Here is a 24,142-nt window from a genome sequence, read left to right on the forward strand (position 1 = left end):
TAAAGAGGACTTTATATAATTATATTTAATTAGGTTGATTAACCCTCCTCTTTTCCTGGGACATTTCCACTGTTCACTTCCTTTTACACATCAAGGGATCATTTATGTCTAACCAAACAGAGAAGAAACACTTTATATGTTGAAATTAAAAGTCCTCTTTAACTGAAAAGTGTGCAATTTAACAGTTTCAGGAATGGGCAATGTGTCTTTTCTGGAAGTCAAATATGGTCACCCTAATCATGACACATGAATTACAACAAAGTATTTTGCAGGCAGTGGATGCTGACTGGTAGCTAACCAGCTGCAGAAAGCAGTTCAATAAGCTGTTAAATGGGTGTTTTTCTGTAAAGCAGTATTTCCTGGACATGCTTTGACTGGATAAAACAGAGCTGTCTGTGACTGACTGTTGGAGAGGCTACTTGTTGAAAGAAGGGAGAGGTTTGCATGCGCAGAGACAGAGTTGAGCCCACAGAACGGGCTGCAGCTGCTGCACACAAGCGCAGAGCAGGTTCTGTTTGTGCAGACTCATTACTGTACGCTCAAGTTGGTGGCACTAAGTCACTCAATGAACTGGCTGGCTCGTTAATCATGTCACTTCAGGGGAGTTTTCCGACCATTTTACTTGACATCAAAGCTTTTCATTATGGTTTGCGGCATGTAAACATGCTAGCGGAGTTAGCATTAGCATGTCGGTGCGGTAGCATTTTCCTCTCGCTGAAGTCTGAACTATACCCTTGAAATGTTAACGGTGTCCTGCTGTTGCTGTCTTACCCTAATGCGATGTTGAGTGACTTACATGAGCGCTGAGCAGGGTTTGCTCATCGGCATATAGGTTTTGCTGTATCGCCCCTGCCCCTGAATTGTCAACAAAGCTGTCGGGGGTTAAGGAAGGGGAGGAAGTCCTTTCTTGATACTTCCTGTGTGCGACGGTGTAGTTCTATATTCATTAATTATTATTTCTGTTTCAGACTAAAAAAACTCCTGTACCAACTACATGTGTCGTGATTGTGTTGAGCATGTAGATGTGAACAAATAAAAAAAAGTTAACTGAAAACAATGAAATAAAAAAACCAAAATGATAGGGGGGCTTGTGATTATTTTAGGGGGGCTGAAGCCCCCCTAAAACAGACCTAACGACGTCAGCGATTCGAAGCAAGACTATCGACATGACAGAATGCTTAGTAGAGACTTGGGCGGCCGTCCCTCGTCTCCTGGTATGGTTCAAGAACTGAACTTACAGCTGCGGAGATTTGGTTTTAACAAAACCTCAGAACACGCCCTCTCAGCGTCAGAAGGCTTGATGTTATGAGTAAAGACATGTGAGGTGTTTTAACTTTACCCTGGATACCCTCTGCGTGAGGTGGTTAAATGTGCAAGATGACCTTCTGGTTAACTGAACACACATTACTTGATTATTATTATTACCCAAAGCATAATAAGTCATTTCAGTAATTAAAATACATTTATACTGAACCAAGATTTATGATGATTGTAATAAACAGTAATAAAGTCAAAGAGTTTATTAAAATAATTATTTAAAATTATTATTGTAAAATCTTGAAGTGTCCTTCATCTTGGGACGGAACAGCAGCAGATAAAGATGTTGTTTCAGCAGACATCACGGCTCCTGTCGGGTTAATCTGTGGGGCAAAGTTACAGTTCGACCCAGCTTAACCCAGCTGGGAAAACGTGACCTTTGTCACAAATTAGAGGCCATTCATGACGCTACAACTGGTTTTAAGTGTTTATCCTCTCATTTTTAACCGTACACCTTGTATTAGTGTATTACACAATGTTCTTCTTAACCCGACAAATAAAGACGGTTTTAGACTTAAGTTTCTGGTTTTGTCGGTTTAAACTTTCCTTGTGCCGGACCACTTACAAAACTGATTTAGCTTTTTGTTTAAATCTATTTAAATTAATCTTAAAATACTCTGAAAAGTGCCTGACGATTTGCCTCTGAAGTAGCTCTTTTCATAATAATAATAATAAAAAAAAGGAATTAAATTAAAACAAAGGAAGGACATTGGAAGGCCCTTGACTCCTCAGAGATTGTTAATCTCTGGTTTGAGAATGCTTCAGGATCTCCAAAGAAAGCAGAAGTGTGTTGCAAGGGAGAAAAGGGGATGTCTGATCCTGGAGGTGACGTGATGAAGAGCTCTCAGAATGCCTGAAGCTTGGTTTTTGGATTTTTTTTTTCTCTAGTTTTGGCAGGATTTTTAAAACAGTTGGCCAGTGGGTGGCGGTATATGTTAATGAATGGCTGGTGAGTTGGAATCCAGAAGGTATGAAATTCTAGACGAAACTGTCTTTAGTAAATTAAGGTTTAAACAAATCCTCAAATGTTTCTATTCATTAAATTCCTGTAATCACTTTTGGGTAATTCTCTGAATTTGGTACACTTTGCATCCCATACATTTACCACAAGTATTTTCATATAAAGTAAATCATACAATAGATTTAAAACAAGCAATGAAAAGGGTGTGTTCCTCTGCATTATGAAAAAAACATAATTAAAAAATTATATTTTGGAACTTTTGGAAAGTACTATTGATCTTAAAATATTCAAATAAATAACGTACTCACCCATTTTTTATGAATTTGAGTCTCACAAAAAATGACGGAAAGTCTGACCACGTATACACAATAGAGTCACTTCCCGCTTTCTGTTCTCAAGTCCCGCGAGACTATCGTGTGACTTTCCAAGAAGCGCTCAGCAGTGCAGCGCGTCCTGTGTGACCAATGGTGAAAATGGTAAATGGCCTGTATTTGATATAGCGCCTTCTAGAGTCTTGGAACCCCCTAAGGTGCTTTACAACACAATCAGTCATTCACCCATTCACACACACATTCACACCCTGGTGGGAATGAGCTACACTGTAGCCACAGCTGCCCTGGAGCGCAATGACAGAGGCAAGGCTGCCGAGCACAAGCGTCACCGGTCCCTCCTACCCAAACGTCCATAATTCGGGTCTGAAATTGAAGCCAATACGGAAGTAACAAAAATTGCAGTTCCACCCTCATCCGCAGGGGGCTGGTGTCAGAAGCGAGCAAATCCTCATTGACTCCCATGTTAAAAATAACAATTTCACAGCAGAAAGAAACATGTTTACAGCCTGGTTCCAAAACATGTTTTTGGTTTAAATTATCTAGTTTACACTCATGACAACTCTGAGGGGGGGATTTTTTTCTTCTGTTTAAGTGTATTAAATGCCTAAAATTCTGAATAATTAATGAGCATCAGACCCATGTGGCCACAGAGCTTGCTCCGTGGAAAGGCCTCAGCCTGAGCCTCCGCCTCGCCTGAAAACTGTTCCGCGATTTTCAGTCTCTCAACTTAGACCATTAGTTGTGCCATTTTTGCATTCTTTTTGGATATTATTTGTGCAATTGTTGGACAAAATGACTTGTTGTGGATTAATTGCACTAATAGAGCGTCCAAGGAGTCTCCACTTCATTTTTTTCGGTAAGTAAAGTTATATTTATGTATTTTAGGTGTAACGTCCAGCAATGGTCAGTTTTTAGGTACTGTGTGACCATTCAACATCTGGTCAAAAGGGAGACACGAGACTGCATGTGTCCCCTTTAAATCAGCCTGCCTTCATCCCATTAGCTGGAGCTCAGAGCCTGCAGCTCTGAACACAGATAACGAAATGTCAACAATAATTTTCGCTCCTCAAGGTCCAATCTTTCAGGATTCTTCATGCTCCCATATAAGGAACACTCGCAGCCCGGAATAGTTGCTAAATCAAAGAATGATTTCCTAAATCAGATATGAACTTCTACAATTTATAAGCTGGATAATCATTAAACATTTGTTTATTGCTACCTATAATAATTATAATATAATGAAATGTTTCATTAATCTGTGCTCAATGATTGAAGTTTGAAATGAATGTTATGTTTGAATTACAGTGATTGAAATATGTTTCAGCATGTTCATATGACTAGGTCATCACCACTTGCACTCACACAAAAACAAAGTAAGGTTAAGTTAAACTCATGACACATAAATAGTCCTCTACCCCAAATCAGAGCATCCAGTATCAAGGAAGGCGAGTTTCTGAGATTCTTGGTAATATTCCTCAAACTTGTCAACCTCTGGTTGGCTACACAATCATAACATGAGAGCATTAAAACCAGATTACTCTGGTTTTTTCCTCAGTTCTAGAGAAAGCTTCAGACGGGCCATCTGAAGCAAAACCCTCTTTAACCATCAAAGCTTTTGACACGTCGTCAAAACCTTTTTTCGCCTGCAAAGCTGACACATCAAACAGTTCCCGCAGAACAAGCTGATCTTGTTCTGACTCCTTAAAGAGTCCCAGACGCGCGGTTCCATCCACCTGTTGTGACCCGAGACATCTCTGGACTGAAGAGTCGGTGCCACGGTATTCTACAGCCCTTCGGTGCCAGAGGTCAGCCGACCTCTCTGACCTTTGGATCCACCAAGAGGGTCTCCGAAAATGGGTGAAGTAGACACACAGATAGCGTCTGATGTGCTTTTGATAACAACCAACTTCATAGCTTAATGCAAACCAAATTCTTTTGCATACAGAACTCAGCTCTCCTAGATAAGGAAGTTCGTACTAACATCGCATTCACACAAAGGTTCATTCATCACATTTAGTTCCATCCATCACAGTAAATGCTTAGTTAACTTGTCACATTTTAATTGTTGGTAAAATAAATTCTTACTTTTATAAACCTGACTCTTCTGAATCAAAACGAAGTATGTACAATCCCTTAATAAATAAAGAATCCTAGAATCTTCTGATAAACACACAAAGACCAAGCAGGGTTGATATTCTATGTTTAGATAGAGTATCACAGTTTATTGGTAATGAGTAGCGGTACAAAAGCTCTTAAAGCACTCAATTTACCAAACCCTGCAAGGTCACTGCCGCTCTTGCACTAGCTGAGCTGAGATTTTAACATGTACTGTTTAACCATGTAATTTAAATGTAATAGGGTAAAACCCAGTGCATTTAACATAACGCAGCATTTTTGAAAATGGGTTGAAATATGACATGTTGGTGGAGCTGGGTTCCGACTATCGGTATGGACTTATTGCGGCAGTTCAACACATCTCTGATCGCAGCGGCACCTGTCTGCTGCCGGCTTGTGGAGCTCTTGGATGGAAACCGATGTTTTCCACCCAGTTCTCCCCAGCGACAGTTCAACGCATCTCGGATCGGAGCGGCGCTCGTCTGCTGCGCGGCTGCCAGCTTGTGGAGGTCTCGGGAGACCCCTGTGTTCTACCCGGTTTTACCCAGCGGTCAGCCCGACGTATCTGTGACTCAGAAGGTCCGGTGTTGTGCACAGTTAACTCCGGTTGTAGCTAGGTAGTTACCTCCGTTAGCTTAGCTCCCACCTCCGCTTTAGCTTTGGGTTAGCTTGTAGCTACGTCGCTTCAGTTCGATGGGTGTTGTCATTTGATCCCAGCCTTACAGCCCCACCCTCAGCTCCACCTCTTTTCCCTTTTGTGGAATTGTCTGGGCTTGACAGAACCTATGACACAGTCAAAATGGCGGTGGTGGCCACCTCCCATTTTGGCTTAAAACCTATTATTGGAGCCTATGGAAACGCATTATCCAGTATATATGTCGATGGTCACACACCATAACGCTGAGTTTGTCGAACATGGTGTTGAGGGTCTGCCCTCATGAAAAAATTACTATGCAGTAATTTCTCCAAAAAACTGTCATCTGCACTCATTGAAAGGCAGATAAAAAGAGAATAAAAGAAAGCGCCAAAAGAGACTCCATGTCCCATGATTCTTTGCACCCGTAAGCAGCGTGATGACATCACAAAGCAAAACCGGACCCTCGGAACTCCCAGGGTCCACCCGCATGAGTGTGCTTAAGGGCTGAAGCGCAAAGAGAAATGATCTCTTTGTGTCCAGCTTCAGCTGGTGTTTGAAGAGACGCTCGTTCTGTTACAGCTCCGGACACGACAAGTGGCCGAGCCGCGGAAAAGCAGCGGAAAACTATCACATCTGCTCAGCGCGATTGCCGAGGGACGCCTTGAATTCGCTCAGAGAAGAGTTTTTTTTCTCCTTTATCTATCTTCCTCTCCCATTTCTCATAGCCAAACAAGCGGTCAACCGCGTGATCTGCTTCAAAATAGGAGAGGGTTTTTTCTCTTTCGTACCAAAAACCGCCATCAGAACTCAGGTCTGTTTGTTTTATTATTGTGATATCTGTGTTTGTTTAAGCTGGGCCCGGCTGGACAGGCTTTTTAGATATTCAATTTGATTGATTTGTTGTTTTCCTTGAACTGAGAAACAATTCAAAGTGTTTTGGTTAAGTTTCACTGTGATTTTAAAGTGTTTGGTAAAATGTTACTGTGAAAGCTGCACACACACCCTGGTTTTCAGGGTGGTGGTGAAAAGTTACCTCCCACACACATACACACACACACACACACACACACACACACACACACACACACACACACTTGTTTTTAGTGTTGTTGGGGACAAGACTAAAACACACACTTATTGGGTCAGATTGTTTTACATTATCATTTCATTGTTTCATTGTTTTTGTTTGTTTGATAAAATCAGTTGGTTAATATTGATTGGCTAAACGCTTCAGAAATGAAGTGATTATATTAGTTAATAAATGTATTGCCAATCCAGTTTTGTCAAGTGAATTTGCTTGTGTGATATGAATTCATGACTGCTGCTCGTAAACGAATTTTACTAACCTTAAGACAGAATGATGAGAGGTTTCGGATTCATTTTCCCTTGTTAAAAAGGGTGGTGCCCAAAGGATATCTCCGGATATCCTAATTACGTAATAAAATCGGTAAATATTTCCATATTTACAAATTTTATTGAAGAATCCAAAAAGTAAGTAAAAGCTTACAAATTATTCGTTGACTAATATTCACAACAATGGCAACTGAAGCGGAGTTCGCTGTGGCTCTTTCCTTTGTTCTAAATGATTGGACATGTCTTTAAAACCACAAGAAGAAGTGCTAAAAGCCTTTCTTCTAAAGAAAGATGTTTGCGCTGTCGCCAAGTGTTAATTTTGACTACAGTTCCAAAACTACTGCGTCGCGGACACCACACACAGCAACGCTCAATTCTCATAAACAACAAAGACAGCGGCGGAGTTCGCTGTGGCTCTTTCCTCTGTTCTAAATGACTTGAGTGTCTTTAAAACCACAACAAGTAGAAGCGCTAAAAGCCTTTCTTCTAAAAAAAAAAGATGTTTGCACCGTTGCCAGACGCCACATTTTTACTACAGCTAAAAAAACAACAGTGTCTGGTGGTACAGTCGGCATTTCCGTCTTTTTTCTGATTGGTTATGTTTGAGCTGCCTAGTCCCGCCCCTCATGTGCCTCTCTGCCTGTGAGTTACCAGACTCTTTCTCTGTGCAGAATTAAACAGAGGACGAGTCTGGCAGGCCAGGTTAGACTTTTGAAGGACCCAAAGTATTTCACCGAGTCTGCAGTTGATGGCAAACTGTATCATAGCTGCGACTAACGTGGGACAGTCTGACCACCAACATAGGCAAAATTAGTGACATGTCTTGCTCAAGAACACAATGGGATTCAACCAGGAACCTCTCATTTACTGTACAGCCCGCTCTACCACCCAAGCCACAGCTGCCTTCCATTTATTTTATAATAAATAAATAAATTCATGACCTTGATGTTTTGGCTCACCTTAGGAAAACTTGAAACAAATAAAAGTCCAGAAGATATTTAATTTCAAATTAAAAGCCTCTAATATTGCTGGAACATTACCACTGAGATTTGATACAAAATATAATTTTTTTTTGTTTTGTGCTTCCTTATTTATTTATTTTTACAACAGTAGCTTTTTAATAATCACAACAAAATCCACAATTTAAAGCTGAAGGCACACATTTTATCCACATGTTCATTCTTGATGTTGTAAAAAGTTTGCAAAGCTGTTTGGAATAAAACCTCAAAGTAGAAAAATAAAAGTTGTGTCCTCTGACTTTTAATAATCTAGTGGTCCTGGTCCTGGCTGCAGGCAGACAGACACCTGACCACTGACAGCTCAGACCTATCTCAGATTCCAGAGCAGATTAATCCTACGAGTCCTTGCTCTGCTCCCAGGTCAGCTCCACAGGCAAATGCTGCTCATGGCCTGGCAGGAGGAGATGCTCTCAGCAGGAGACAGGTACATCTTGCCGCTGGGGCAGACACACACCTCATATACAACCCGCTGCTGGAAGTCCTGACTGGTAGACGAAGCATAGACGCCAAGCGGGAGGCTTCCCAGCTGAATGCTGTTTGCATCCAGAAGTATCTGGAAGGGGAAAACATCAGAGAAACACTGAAACTGTCCTGAGGGGGAGATGTCCTCAGGAAATACAGATGGGCAGCATGGAGAGAGGGGGAAATCTTAGGATGGCCGCTGAAACATCAAAACTAGTAAATGATTAAAATCCCACTTAGATGTTTGTCTGCTCCTGCAACACAGACACCTACAGAGAAACATACACACTCACACAAAACATTAGACACAAATAAACCAATGAAATTTGTTCTCTTTGGGTTATTATACTCATTTGGGGCAGTGAGGGTTATAATGTAAGTTAAAAATAACATTAAACTAGAAGTTCCTGAACAAACCTCTGTGGAGCCTACCACTTGGAGTGAGCGTCAGTGTGTTATGGTCCAATGTTCATACAGTTAAGAGACTTTTATTTTGTGGAATCAAAAGCTGTAAAGTTTGAGAACCACTGAGGTGCTCCAGGAAGCACAAGTTGAAATCTCCTCAGATTAACTTTCAGTATTAACAGAGTCGATTTAAATGTTGAAAACAACTCAAATGCATGGAAAATTATATATATATATATATATATATATATATATATATATAAACATGGCAGTTTCGGTGAACAAGAAAGCTCACCTCGCCCTCTGTGGACCTCAGCTGCAGGTCCTTCCTGCTGCTGATTTTCAGCGGTCCCTCTGCAGCGCTCACTTCCACACCTCTAGGGGCCTCCATGGTCAACGTACGGGTTGGAGACTCCAACCTGACAGGTGAATAACATCCAGACAGTCAGACAGTGAACTCTGAATAGACTACAGCCATCTCAGGTTATAATGATGTCATCATTTTCATATTTCATATTGTTCTAAGAATTCAGTCATAGAGCTGTTGCCTTGCAGCAAGAAGGTCCTGGGTTCGCTTCCCAGCCTGGGATGTTTCTGCATGGAGTTTGCATGTTCTCCCTGTGCATGCATGGGTTTTCTCCGGGTACTCCGGCTTCCTCCCACAGTCCAAAAACATGACTGTTAGGTTGATTGGTCTGTCTAAATTGTCCTTAGGTGAGAGAGAGAGAGAGCGAGAGAGAGAGAGAGAGAGAGAGAGAGAGAGAGAGAGAGAGAGAGAGAGAGAGAGTATGGTGTGTGTGTGTGTGTGTGTGTGTGTGTGTGTGTGTGTGTGAGTGTGAGTGTGTGTGTGTGTGTGTGTGTGTGATTGTTAGTCCTGTGTGTCTCTGTGTTGCCATGTGATGGACTGGCTCTCTGTCCAGGGTGTACCCTGCCTGATTGCCCATTGACCGCTGGAGATAGGCACCAACACCCCCCCCCCCCCCCCCCCCCCCCCCCCGTCGGCATACCCAAGATCAAATAACTCGGATCAGGTGACGTTCCTTGTGATCTGAACATTCCTGCTATTGTTGTTACGTTGTTAAAAAAATTGCATAATAATTTTACATTTTTTATCTTTCATTAACACCTGACAATAAATAGTTCAGTTTATAAAAAACAAGTTTTTAACATTATTGTTTAATATTAAAGATAATTAAAAAACCTAATAATTGATAAAATTTTGATGATTTTCTAATTAATTTGAGATAAAAAGTAAATCGTTACTGATGTTTCCTGAATATGTATATTTGTGTTCTTTGCCATCAACACTTGTGGAAAATTGCATGAGAATTATTTTTTTAAACAAGCTAATTTTATCATTCCAAGCCGCAGTGAGGCCGTTTCAAGTACACAGTTAAAATAATTAGCATTTTTCCCTGTAAATGATTTATTGACACACAGACAGATGAGTCGATCCGGGATCTCATTCTATAACTCAAAACTGTTTCAATTTGACTTTTTCTTTGCATCTTCTTCATATCTGTTTTCAATATACTTTAAATGGAAGACTTTAATGAGCTCTCTTGAAATAGATAATATCTCCACAGCCTCTGAAAGTGACACATTTCAGATTGTGTGTAAATGGAATAAAGATGAGAAGGAAAAAACAAGCAAATGAGATCCATCTGTGTTTGAAATCCATCAGCGAAGTGCATGTTTGACTTTTTTGTGCTGCAAACGTGGAAGAATGAAGACCGATTTCAGCTGCAGTGTCTTCTTTTGTTATCCATCACTTATTTTAAACAGCTGAACATGTAAACTTCATCCTAAACAAATTTGGTCTTCTACAGGTTTTAAAATGTATTACGAGCTACAACACAACACATCATCCATCTCCCGTAGCAACACTACATCCTTCCCGCCTCTCTTTCTCCATCTGGATCTACTGAATTTCATTAGGTCACAAGACTGTCGAAGTGAGTCACGTTTTTATAATTTCTCAAGATTCCACTGATGATCCCCGGCCTGGACAGACGAGTCATTAAAAGAGTCATTTGCAATGCTCCGCTCTGCAAGAAAAGAAGTATGTGATGTAAATGTGTGTGATATTTTCACTCCATTCAAAGCAGTTCAATCATCTGCTTACGCACACACACACTCACACACACACACACGCACGCACACGCACGCACACACACACACACACACCAAGCAACTATGCCAGAAGACAAACTGCTCAATTTCCAAGAGTGCTTGTTTCAGACACAGTCCAGCAAAAAAACATTAAATGAATTAAAAGAAAAAGCCTCTGGTTTTATAACCACCTTGTGCTCCTTTTATTATCCCATGTGCCTTTTAGTGTTTGCAGGACTTTAACAGCAGACCGAAGTCACATTTTACTTTAACACTGACTGATAAAACCAGTTTCTATTAATAAGAAATCATTTGAAATACACCAATAACCTATCAGCCATTAATGTCAGCACTATTGGTAATAATATGCTTTACATGTTACACATTTCAGATGCTTTGGTGGCTTTTTATATATTCATAAGATTTAAAAGCACAAAATGTAAGAATTTTATAGAATTTTACTTCTCAGCTGGCTGGGGGGGTTGGGGGTTATCAGTTTTTCTTCTTTCAATAGGGAGCCTAAGGGTTGTTCCTCAATGTCAAGGCGCCTGGCCTTGCGAGGACACTGTCCTTCATTGGTCAAAGAAAACGGTTAAATGGAACAGACTTGCATTACATGACCGTGGCTTCCACGGTGGTCACGTATCGTCATGTGACACGAGAGACAACGTTATATTTTATACGCATTAGTTTCAGTATAAATATATACTTTTAAGCCTTTTACTTTTTCAATTGTGTATATGTTTATTAAATTAAAAATATAAGTGAGCTACTACCCGCTAGCCACCGAAGCTGCAACAACTAAGCAACTAACCAACCATAGATAACTTCTTTGGATCTAAAAAAAGCCATTTTAAATTAGTTGTCTTACTTTTAAACTTAAAGTTTGCCCACGGAGTAGCTGCCGGCTTCTGATCCGCCGTCCTTTTGAAAATACCGCGGTGTATTCTGGGTAATTTTTGACCAAGGCGAGGCTACAAGACACCTCCCATGTATTCTTGCTCAGCTAGCTAAACGGCTAACAAACGGAGAACACACGCCTCAGTAGAACATGAACATTGGAACACATCTTGGCGGCTCCCGATGACTTATCTCCTAGGTAACCGGGGCGGGGCCAAGACATCAAGGCAAGGTTCCTTGGCATTGAGAAACACCCTGTTTTATCGACTTCAGGTCATGGGTCAAGGGAAGAAAGAAAAAAGCAATGTAAGTGACCGAGACTATGAATGCTATTTCCTGGTCTGCTTTACCGAATCACAAATACGTTGTACTGTGTTTTATATGTATGTGGGACAGCAGTAGCTCAGGAGGTAGAGTAGGTTTCCAGTAATCGAAAGGTTGCAGGTTCGATCCTGGCTCCAACCAGAGAATGCTGCTGTTGTGTCCTTGGGCAAGACACTTAACCCACCTCGCCTGCTGGTGTTGGTCAGAGGGACCGGTAGCGCCTGCGTTCGGCAGCTTCACCTCTGCCAGTGCGCCCCTGGGCAGCTGTGGCTACATCGTAGCTCATATCCACCAGCATGTGAATGGGTGGATGGCTGATTGTATTGTGAGATACCTTGGGGGTTGTAGAACCCTAAGAAGGTGCTATAGAAATACAGGCCATTTGCCATTCAATTCAAATGAAAAATAATTATGAGTGTCAACTATGTCTTTCACATACTTTTTTTTAGCTTGTAAAAATTCTTCATTAAAAGGACTACAAATCAGATGTAACATACTGTATATGAAGTCACCACAGAATCCCTTCTCCATCGTAGCTGCTCCTTACCACATGGCCAGAGTTATAGTGGTTTTCTCCATGTTTAATGCTCCTTCTGTCATCCTGGAAGAAGGACTCTAAGCTCGCTAACCTCAGACATTGTTCTTCTCCTCTTCTCCGTGTCTGGTTCAGTGACATCAATTTGGTGGGACGAACATTTGTAGTCCGTTACATCTTTTAAAATAAAACCTAAAATAACTTTTGCCGCCTGTAGAATCTAAGTGCTTTCTTGGCATCAAAATGTGTCTTTAAAACTCACGGACATCATATGTGAAATCCGTGGCTCATATCAAACGGGATCAGAAAATAAGTTTTATCCACTCATGGGCTGCCATAAATTTTGTCAATAGCGGACCAGAAGCAGATGCCGATGCTGTGAGTTAGGCTCCCTATATGGTCAAAGTGGGATGTAGTCATAGTTTACAATCTGTGAGCCCACAAAGTTGCATCAACTGATAGGATTATTAATATTACAAGTAACAAGTATTACACGGTTTCTCAGCGAACAAGACTTTTAATGGATCTAATGTCATCTGTGGTCACAGATACATTCTACATTAAATGTGAAGAAAATTTTTTTTATTTTCATCTCTTATTCACAATTTTAACTCAAAATCAGCTAAATTCATCAAAACAAACCAGAAGATTAAACATATTTTGGCAAAAATATCCCTTTAAGGACTTGGGCAAGTTCTACACACAACTACAGTGTTTTACTTCATTATGTGTTAATTGAGTGAAATTCCACATCAGTATTTGTACATAATACTCAGTTTAAATGTGTATCTTTTGAGAAATCTTCGTTTCAAAGACCTGTTAATCCTTTTACCCACACCCAGAATGAAAATAGACACACATTACTCCTGGAGGGATGTTGCTAAGTGGTTGGGCCAAGAGGTGAAAAGAGATTAGGTCAATCTTTTATAGAAAACCCTATGAATATGAATCTGTATTAAGCTGTGTACTGCCAAGAAGTAGCTTCCAACCCACGGTGAGGTTTTTACATGATAAGATAATAAATAAAAGCAGTGCTTAATGCTGTAACATTTATAAGGGAGGGGGCTTGGTAGCCCTATTTTGGACCTTGTGCTCCACTGGGTATATGAATGAGGAGATTTTATTTATCAGTTTACATGACTGAATGATCAAAACCTGCCATTATTATTTCTCTCTAAAACATATAAAACAAATCCTGATTTGTATCATTGGTTGAAATACTCACTTAAAATATTCTTCTTATTTATTACTTCACAAACAATGTTAGGAAAACATGAATCTTATATGACTGTGTTCATCAGGAAAGATAATTAATTGGAAATGGATGTTATGGTGACGCAGCTGCAATGATAACTGAGCCTTTAGTTTTTTTGTATTTATGGTTCTTCTTTTTCTAATGATGGTTTTATATTTAATTATATCTATTCACTTAACTTTTATAGTTTTAAATGTGGTAAATAAATAAAATTTGAGTTGAGAAGACCAGTAATAAGAAAAACCAAACAAGGACAAAAGTCTAAATATTATGTTTAAAGTATAATTTTAAAAAAGAGCTACTTCCTCCTTAATCCTTTAGAACCCAAATTCTTTTGAAATAGAAAACAGATTAGAATAAATACATCAAAATGTAGAAAACATTTAAATTAAATAAAGAAAATAGAATAATTTTCAATATACTGTATTTATAAATGGAATGTTATTTGGGGTTTTCAAACTTGAATATCTAACTCAAGAAGCAATTTTTGGCAGATGTTTGAAATAGAAACTGTTATGTGCATGTTTTAGACTCTTATTGTGAAAACCTTTAAGAAGTGCTTTGAGTTCCAGTATGTACGCTGCTACAGCAGCTGCCTAAAGCCCGCACATTGTTATTCATCTTTTGTTTATTTCTGCAATAAAGGTTCACCAATAACCTTTGATCAAAATAATATTAAACACTGGACAAACAGACGCAAGTTGCTTTTGCATCTCAGTGGCCCTACAACACCATTGCAGATTTTTATTTTAGGAAATATTACATTATGAATACATCTTTTGTGCGTTCCTTCTATGTGTTTCCTCTAACTGCATTTTTAACACAGAGAAGGGTTGTTTTACCTTTTTTTTGCTGATGTTTCAACCACTCCTGTGGTCTTCTTCAGAGCCTGCCACTGTTGGCAGTGTTCCTTCCTCCTTTTTAGGCTATAATGGTTTGTGATGCAATGCATTATGGGATAGTTTGCTGCATCCTCAGTACAATGGGCGAATCCAGAACACATCCGGGAACTTTCAGTGTACTTGCCAAGATACATACTTTGGAACAATATGGGCCATCGTTGATTTACAGCTAAGTACGCAAGTTCAGACCAGTATGCATTTTGAGGAAAGGCCATTGTAAAATATCTGGCAACTTTCAAAACGACATGAACATTTCCAGTTTTTTATCTAGTAAAAATAAAGTTACGCCTCTGTGGCTGAGGTAAAAAAAACAACAACAGAAAACCTTTTAGACACATGCTACCATCTTTCACCGTGTGATCAACAAAATCTCTGGTGATTTCATGACCTCAGCTGAGCAGCTGCATGGACTATATTTGCTGCTGATTTGGGTCTAAAACATTCCTGGTGAGATGGAACGTGCCACTGAGCTCTTTGGGAAAATGTGACTTTGACTTTACACACCACTTATGTACTCGGTGGAAAACCCAGCTAAACTACAGTGGGGCAAAAAAGTATTTAGTCAGCCACCGATCGTGCAAGTTCTCCCACTTAAAATGATGACAGAGGTCAGTAATTTTCATCATAGGTACACTTCAACTGTGAGAGACAGAATGTGAAAAAAAATCCATGAATTCACATGGCAGGATTTTTAAAGAATTTATTTGTAAATCAGGGTGGAAAATAAGTATTTGGTCAATAACAAAAATTCAACTCAATACTTTGTAACATAACCTTTGTTGGCAATAACAGAGGTCAAACGATTACTATAGGTCTTTACCAGGTTTGCACACACAGTAGCTGGTACTTTGGCCCATTCCTCCATGCAGATCTTCTCGAGAGCAGTGATGTTTTGGGGCTGTCGCCGAGCAACACGGACTTTCAACTCCCTCCACAGATTTTCTATGGGGTTGAGGTCTGGAGACTGGCTAGGCCACTCCAGGACTTTTAAATGCTTCATACGGAGCCACTCCTTTGTTGCCCGGGCGGTGTGTTTGGGATCATTGTCGTGTTGGAAGACCCAGCCACGTTTCATCTTCAAAGCTCTCACTGATGGAAGGAGGTTTTGGCTCAGAATCTCACGATACATGGCCCCATTCATTCTGTCCTTAACACGGATCAGTCGTCCTGTCCCCTTAGCAGAAAAACAGCCCCAAAGCATGATGTTCCCACCCCCATGCTTCACAGTAAGTATGGTGTTCTTGGGATGTAACTCAGTATTCTTCTTCCTCCAAACACGACGAGTTGAGTTTATACCAAAAAGTTCTACTTTGGTTTTATCTGACCACATGACATTCTCCCAATCCTCTGCTGTATCATCCATGTGCTCTCTGGCAAACTTCAGACGGGCCTGGACATGCACTGGCTTCAGCAGCGGAACACGTCTGGCACTGCAGGATTTGATTTCCTGCCGTTGTAGTGTGTTACTGATGGTGACCTTTGTTACTGTGGTCCCAGCTCTCTGCAGGTCATTCACCAGGTCCCCCCGTGTGGTTGTGGGATTCTTGCTCACCGTTCTCATGATCATTTTGACCCCACGGGATGAGATCTTGCGTGGAGCCCCAGATCGAGGGAGATTATCAGTGGTCTTGTATGTCTTCCATTTTCTGATAATTGCTCCCACAGTTGATTTTGTCACACCAAGCTGCTTGCCTATTGTAGATTCACTCTTCCCAGTCTGGTGCAGGTCTACAATTCTTTTCCTGGTGTCCTTCGAAAGCTCTTTGTTCTTGGCCATAGTGGAGTTTGGAGTCTGACTGTTAGAGGCTGTGGACAGGTGTCTTTTATACAGATAATGAGTTCAAACAGGTGCCATTAATACAGGTAACGTGTGGAGGACAGAAAAGCTTCTTAAAGAAGACGTTACAGGTCTGTGAGAGCCAGAGATTTTCCTTGTTTGAAGTGACCAAATACATATTTTCCACCCTGATTTACAAATAAATTCTTTAAAAATCCTGCCCTGTGAATTCATGGATTTTTTTTCACATTCTGTCTCTCACAGTTGAAGTGTACCTATGATGTAAATTACTGACCTCTGTCATCATTTTAAGTGGGAGAACTTGCACAATTGGTGGCTGACTAAATACTTTTTTGCCCCACTGTATAAGCAATCTTACAAGCTGCAAACATCAACTGGAGCATACAAATATGCATGTCAAACTTAATATGCATTCATCAGTTTATTTATTCAGCACACATTCACAACAGTCAAGCTGCATCCAACTCAACAGAATCAGATTTGGTGTAAATGTTAATTTTTAGCTAAACAAGCAATACAGTTTCATTAAATATTTCAGTTTAATCCCTCTGAACATGAACCAAATTAATCATCTGCACAAGAAGGAATCAAGGTTCCCCAGAAAAGCACATATATCAATAAATATAAATCAGGCAAAAAGTTTATAAAGTTATACATTTAAATAATATAATATAATACAAATCCTAAACTTTTACCTTATGAGAACTGGCTGAAAGGTGCGGAACACTGAAAACCATTTTTATAAATATTATTTCTGATTATAATCTGTTTTTCATGCAGGCTGAACATGAAAATAGTCTCCTACACCTATCTCCTGCATTCGCTTCTGATAGTAAATAGACGGTGAAACTCTAGGATTTGTAAAGAGTACGACTTACACGGCATGCATTTCTCCTAGAGACCACTGCAAATGTATTGATTAAAGGAGTGTTCTACACCTAAGTTCAGTTTCCCTAATTTTGCATTTCTTCTTGTTTGATAATTAACAAAAAACACCATTTAAGTTATAGCATGTTATTTTAAAGATGTTTTACAATTTACCATGAATTTGTTCATCAAATGCAAGATTTATATTTTTGACCTCTACAGGCAGTCTCTTGTATTATTGATGGATCCTTACTTCGCTCCATCAAAATGGCTCTAGCATAGATCAGTTCCAGTACACAAGTCACCCTTAAGGACACATCTCTATTTTACAACAGATACAGAAAAACCTCCTCGTCTCTTTTTCAGAAAAGGAGACACACATATTGTTGTATTCATGAAAGAAGCATCTGGAAAGGAGCACCATTCATCGACACTGAGAACAGATCATTGGATCGACTTTCTTCTCTGACTGTTTGAACTGTCTTTGGAGATTTAAATAAAAAGCCAGAGTTTGTTTAATAGGTTTTGTTCTGATTTTGGCCCCTTGAGCAACAGAATAAAATGATAAAAAAAAAAAAAACTGCCCTAAAGGAACTCCAGTGATTAGAAATACATATTTTGTTGTTAAATATGCATCTGTGGCTAATGATACTCTGAAAAATAAGCAAATCAGTAATGTTTAATATAAAAAAATAACTCACAACTATGTTGCAGAAACATTTAAACCCACGTAAAAAAATAAAATGTGTATTCTCTATCTCTATTGAATTGCCTTCCTACTTTTAATGTTTACATGTCCAGTTTTGCGTCTTCATTTGGCCTGTTGTTTACTGATTACACCGTCTGCCAATTACTGAGAAAACAGGCAGAATAATGAGGATTGCTCTGGGTTATTTCCAGCTGCTGCTGCTCTGTAAATATTAGCTTCTCGAGCTAAACAGCTGGTGACCTTAATCTTCCATTAGGGGAATTTGCAGAAGAATGTGACAGCTACTTTTTTCTTCTTTTGAAATGTTACAAAGCCTTCTACCTTTCAGATCATTAGGCTGACTGATGAGGCTTAATACTCCTTCATACCAAAGAGCTTGTTAAATCCAGAATGTTCTGGTGCTTCTGGCTCTATCCTCGGATTCATAAGGGATGTGACTTATGGAGCATTTAAAGTCAGAGAGGCTGTTTATGACAGGTTGTCTCATTATCCGAGAAACCCGACCAACCTGCATTCATGCCGACCTTTAGATCAACAAAAAGGTCAGCGCACCATGATGCTGTGGGGCAAAAATCTGCTGATGACCATGGCTGATAACAAAGTAGAGGGAGCTGGTTTACAGCGTACAAATCATTAAAAAAATGAAACTTGAGTTTTTGTTTATTTAAAGGTTTCCATTACGCCCTTGTTCACCAGATGTAGATGAATGGTATAGTAGATTATCTATTTCAAGGTTTTAGCTGTCAAACCTTTTGACAGCTTTCCAAACAACTGTCAAACGTTTTGAAAAGCAGTTGAAGATGGTTTAATTTTGACCAACTTTAATATATATGCAAACATTATTCCCAAAATAAAATGAAAAGCCAATGCTAACTTATCCATATGGTCCCTCTCAGTTAAATGTTTATGACAGTGTCAACATAATTGTCAGCATCACCAGTCCAAAATATTAGTATTTGGAAGGCGAGAGTTTCAAGCAGCTACTTTTATAACTTCATGTAGGAATTTTGCTGCATTGCAATGCTAATGCTCCTCTAAAACAACTATTGACCCTTTGCACTTACTTCACCTAATCACGTGGTCCCAAAAGCATGTAAACAGTGAGCAACATAACTACTAAAGAAAGGGAAAAATAGTGCCTGAGATAGTTTTTCTTTTTTGTTGTTGTCTTTGTAATTTGTTTAGCATGGCTCCAACTAGTTCAAGCACAGTTCAGTTATTGGAAGAAAAAGCCCACCTAGGTGGGGTGACGGTGATTTATTGGAGTATTGAACGTAAAAGAAAACTGGTGACTGAGGTCTTTTTTTTTTTGCCAGTTTAGCCTGGTTTCTACTAAAGCTGGGCGGACACTGTGCATCTTTTTCACTCGTAGCACTCAGCTTCAGCTCAAACTGTACGACTTCCTCACAGAGCAGATCTCACGAGTCATGTGCTCACACTCGGATGCGACCTGACTGCTCACACTGTATGTCTGGTAGCAACACGTCAGACTTAAAAATATGCAAAAAATAGCAGTTTTTACACAACACGTCAGCATTTCAATGAGTGAGACGGGGTCATGGGGTTGGGAGCGGACAATTTGCCGACCGTTTAGAGTGGGTGGGGGTGGGGGGGTATTACTATTGAGACTTTTTGTGCTCTACATTTTATTTGTATGGAAGAGGATTAGAGCCAACGACAAGAAAAAATGAAAAGAAAGAGAATTCTTACTTTTTCCTCAGAATTCTTACAGGGAATTCTGAGAAAAAAGTCAGAATTCTCTTTCTTTTTTTCTTTCTTTTCAGTGGCCCTAATCCTCTTCTGTACCTCTGACTTTACAGGGGGAACTGACCTTGGTTTACTACAAATTTTCTTTTCTTGAGGAAAAATTAACGTCCAACTCTCCTGAACTTCTTCACATTATCTATCTATCTATCTATCTATCTATCTATCTATCTATCTATCTATCTATCTATCTGTCTATCTATCTATCTATCATCTATCTATCATCTATCTATCTATCTATCTATCTATCTATCTATCTATCTATCTATCTATCTATCTATCTATCTATCTATCTATCTATCTATCTATCTATCTATCTATCTATCTATCTATCTATCTATCTATCTATCTATCTATCTATCCATCCATCTATCTATCTATCTATCTATCTATCTATCTATCTATCTATCTATCTATCTATCTATCTATGTATCTATCTATCTATCTATCTATCTATCTATCTATCTATCAGCAGTAAAGAGTTACAGCTACATGTCACAAATGTCACACAGGAACTTTTAATTATAATTAATGTAAATGTTTTAAATTCCATCATGTTAAGCTAACTTCATAATGTAGTTGCATCCACTAAACAGAGGATTATGTTCATGTGGGTCATCAGCATGAAGTTATTGAAGCTATCAAAGCAAACATGGCTGGAATCAGTTTTACTATAATCTGTGTATCTAATAATTGTGTGTGCTGCTGTAATGAGTGGATGTCCCCACTGTGGGACTAATAACATCTATTCTATTCTATTCTATTCTATTCTATTCTATTCTATTCTATTCTATTCTATTCTATTCTATTCTGTTATGTAATTCATATCAGCAAGTAGGAAAAAAAAGTTTGAGGAATTCTGGCCTTTCCAGGCTTCCGTACCAGTAACCTGGTTATGGAGGAGGGGTTGTGGTGAAGTGGTGAATGAAAACATTAGGAATCCTAATGTTTTCATTCACCGCGCCACCAACTGATGTAGGAGAGGGAACATGTGAGTGAGTCACCACGGTAGGAAGCCCAGCTTGCTGTGAGCGAGAGCAGCGATCTGTGGCTGATGAGTGAAAACAAAAGAAAATCATTCAGGAATGAAGCTCTGTCAACACTGACTGGCGGCGCAGCTGCATTTCCAAATAAAGCATGTTGTTATGGCGGCACGCGCAGCCACAGCTCAACAGAGGTGTGACGTGAGAGCGTGTGAAGAGGGTAGATACGTGAGTCTCACGCTCAGTGAGTTAGAGTTGGCAGCCCTGCGTCAGACATTTTTTGTGTTGTTTTCCCTGTTGTCCTTCAGGAGTGCTGCAGGAGGACAGACAGGGATTTATGGGGGTTGGATGAGGAAAACGAAATAAAGAAAGTAAATCTGTGTTTTGTGATCAGTTAAATTTGACATGAACACAACGAACACGCTTTCTTGACAATCCTTGTCGTTGTGTGTAAAATACGTGTAGAAATAAAAATGAATGTTATTAGGGAAATAGTGGGTGAGCGGTGCTGACGCATGATTGCACATGCTCTGTGAGCAGTTTTGGTACTTTTTGGGTCGCAGCCGCTCGCTGCGCCACTTCAACCCTCACGAGGAACGAGCAAAATATCAAACATTCCAGTAGTCCGTGCGAGCTCACGATTGCTGATCGGTAGCTGGTCACGTGCGGTTAATTGCATCTCGTAACCCCCTGTACACTACACGATGCTCAGCGCAAAACTCGCCCTGATCTTGTGGATTCTCGCACGAGTGAAAAATTGGCTCAAAAAAGTGAAAAAAGTCACACAGTGTACGCCCGGCTTAATTCAACACTTGTGGGTAGATTTAGCTCACCTAGGAGGGACTCAGGTATTTACAGAAGTTTAGCGTTAGCCAGCTAATGAACATTAGCTTATGAACGTTAGCTTACATTCTCCCTGCTGCTGTTCAACGATGTATACAAGTTGCTGCTTGCCAGAATTCACTGGGACAAAACCCCATTGTATTTACTAATAGGGCTGGGTAAAATAATCTATTTAATTGATTTTGAATCGATTTCATATAAGTTTAGTAAAATCGATTCATTAGGCCTAAGATCGATTTTTTCCCCTTTGAACCAGAGTGGCCCGCAGGCTTATTTTCCTACGAAGACACAAATCCCATTGTCTTTGCGGCGTCAACACATCAGCCGAAGCGCCCTTCCTTTCTGTTTACAATCATTAGCGTCCATGCTAGTATCGGCATCTGCAGCGTTACCCTCCTCAGTCTGGAACAAATGGAAAACACGTATTTTACTCAGAGCCAATTTTACTCAGTGCTTTGTCAACTTAGAAGCCCAGAAATAGAGATTCCAACAGCTCAGTAACCTGTTTGCGGGTCACGGCTGACATAGAAAGCGCTTCAACCGCCAGACGGATTGAACTCCAGTGAAGTAACACACTCAAGTCAGAGTTCATGGCTCCTGCTGTTAAAAACTGTCCTCCTCGACACACGGACCCAGCTCAAGCTGCTCAAATGTGCTTCCTGATCAGCGGCACAAACCTGTGAAAGCAACTGTTGTCTGATGAAGATGAACAAAAACACCACAGGAGTCTCACTGATGAACTCCTCCCTCAACTCAGAGATAGAGGGAGATGCAGGTCTCTGACTTGAACAGATGAGCATGAGAGTGGGGCAAACTGAGCTCGAGTTATTGTGTTTTTATGCACTTTTTCTGCTCCAAAGCATGAACGTTAATAGCCAAGATATTGCATTTTCATTTAGGAGAATGTACACCTGTGTAACAATCCAGCTGCTACACCAGAGCCAGCATCTGCAGAGGCATCAGCTTCTTTCAGCCAGCTGCTGGCAGCCTCTGCCACTTTACACCAGGTACTGAATAAATATAAATGTATTTACTCCTTCAGCATCTACACTGCACCTACAACCTACTACCTACCAGCACCTACCAGCAGACAGCACCCACTGCCACCCCAGAGCTGGTACAAACATCTCATTCCACAGAATTAGAATATAATGCATTATATGGCACTTGTGTGTTAATTCTATCTCCACCCTCAATGTTTTTTTCCAGGAAGGAAAAAAAGGGGTGACACACATCTGGCTGCTGTGAATTCTGGAAAGCCCAGGGGTTAAACCGTTAATCCCTCTGCCTCCTGTTCAGCCTCTGACCCGAGCATCTCCTGCACGGCAGCCAGACTGTATCTGTTCGAACGCTCGCAAAAACGAGCTGGTTCCAAAGGTTCTTACAGTCCGAAAGCGCCTAATGTGGTTGCGAGGAAACAAAGCCACCAACTGCACCACCATGCAGCCCAGGTTCATTGCCTTCAGCTTCAATTCAATTCTGTTTATTTATAAAACACCAAATCACGGCAAGAGTCATCTCATGGCACTTCACAAAGTAAACATTCCAAGGAACCCAGCAGATTGCATCAAGTCATGGTTGAATGATGACAGAGAACTGCAGGATGGACTAGAGGGTGATGAAATGTTTTGGCAAAATAGGGGGAACAGAAGAGGAGGAGGTGTTGCTATATTTGTTATATCGTGTTTTAAATGTAAACTTGTTAACAATATGACTGCTGTGGTGGATAACTTGATGGAATGTTTAACTCAAAATTCAAGTTGAAAGATCTAAAAACATATTAGTTAGCTGCATTTATTGTACACCTGCATCGTGCATGGATCAGTTTATCAGAGAAATTTCTGTAATACTGGAAAAACATAAAGAAAAGACGACTTTATTTTGTGGTGATTTTAATGTTGATTTATTGAAGGCAAATGATCACAATAAGACTTCTGAATTTACTGATACAATGTTTAGATTTTGGGTTCTATCCATTGATTCTAAAGCCCAGCAGAATAAAGATGGGTAGTGCCACTTTGATTGACAACGTTTTTTATAATGAGATAGATGGTCAGATGCACAGTGGACTGTTAGTCACGGATGTAAGTGATCACTTGCCTGTCTTTTCAGTGCTTGAAATGAATGATCAATTTAATATTCAAGAGGAAAAGATTGATTACATTGGTAGAATAAAAACACCAGAACACATTGCAGCTTTTAAAAGAGAATTAGAAAATTATGACTGGAAAAAGGTTTATGTGGAAGACACTAATGATGCATATAATTCATTTCTCGACATATTTTTGTCAGTCTATGACAGCCATTGTCCACTAAAAAAGTTTTCTGAAAAACTCAAAAAGAAAAAAACCCTGGTTGAAAAAGGTCTGCCTGTAAAAGGAAAAATAAGTTATATAAGATTTTTTTGACAAATAAAACTAAGGAAAATGAAGACAAATATAAGAAATATAGAAACAGATATGAAAAGAAAAGTTATTATGAACAGCTGCTTCAAAAATCTAAAAATAATATAAATTCTACCTGGAGTGTACTTAATAAGATAATAAAAA

General features: G+C 39.8%; 1 protein-coding gene across 1 annotated transcript in view; it reads right to left on the reverse strand.

Annotated features, from left to right (window-relative positions):
* Positions 1 to 5,106: 5,106 nt before the first annotated feature.
* Positions 5,107 to 24,142, reverse strand: part of LOC107377423 (zeta-sarcoglycan) — a 77,878-nt gene continuing 58,842 nt past the window's right edge. The window contains exons 7-8 of the mRNA XM_054747819.2: positions 8,897 to 9,020; positions 5,107 to 8,287 (exon numbers count right to left, since the gene is read on the reverse strand). Coding sequence (XP_054603794.2) covers positions 8,096 to 8,287; positions 8,897 to 9,020 — 316 coding nt within the window. The 3' untranslated portion in view covers positions 5,107 to 8,095. The remainder of the gene's footprint in view (positions 8,288 to 8,896; positions 9,021 to 24,142) is intronic.

Source organism: Nothobranchius furzeri, chromosome 2 (genome assembly GCF_043380555.1).
Source record: "Nothobranchius furzeri strain GRZ-AD chromosome 2, NfurGRZ-RIMD1, whole genome shotgun sequence".
In the NCBI taxonomy this organism is placed as follows: Eukaryota; Metazoa; Chordata; class Actinopteri; order Cyprinodontiformes; family Nothobranchiidae; genus Nothobranchius; species Nothobranchius furzeri.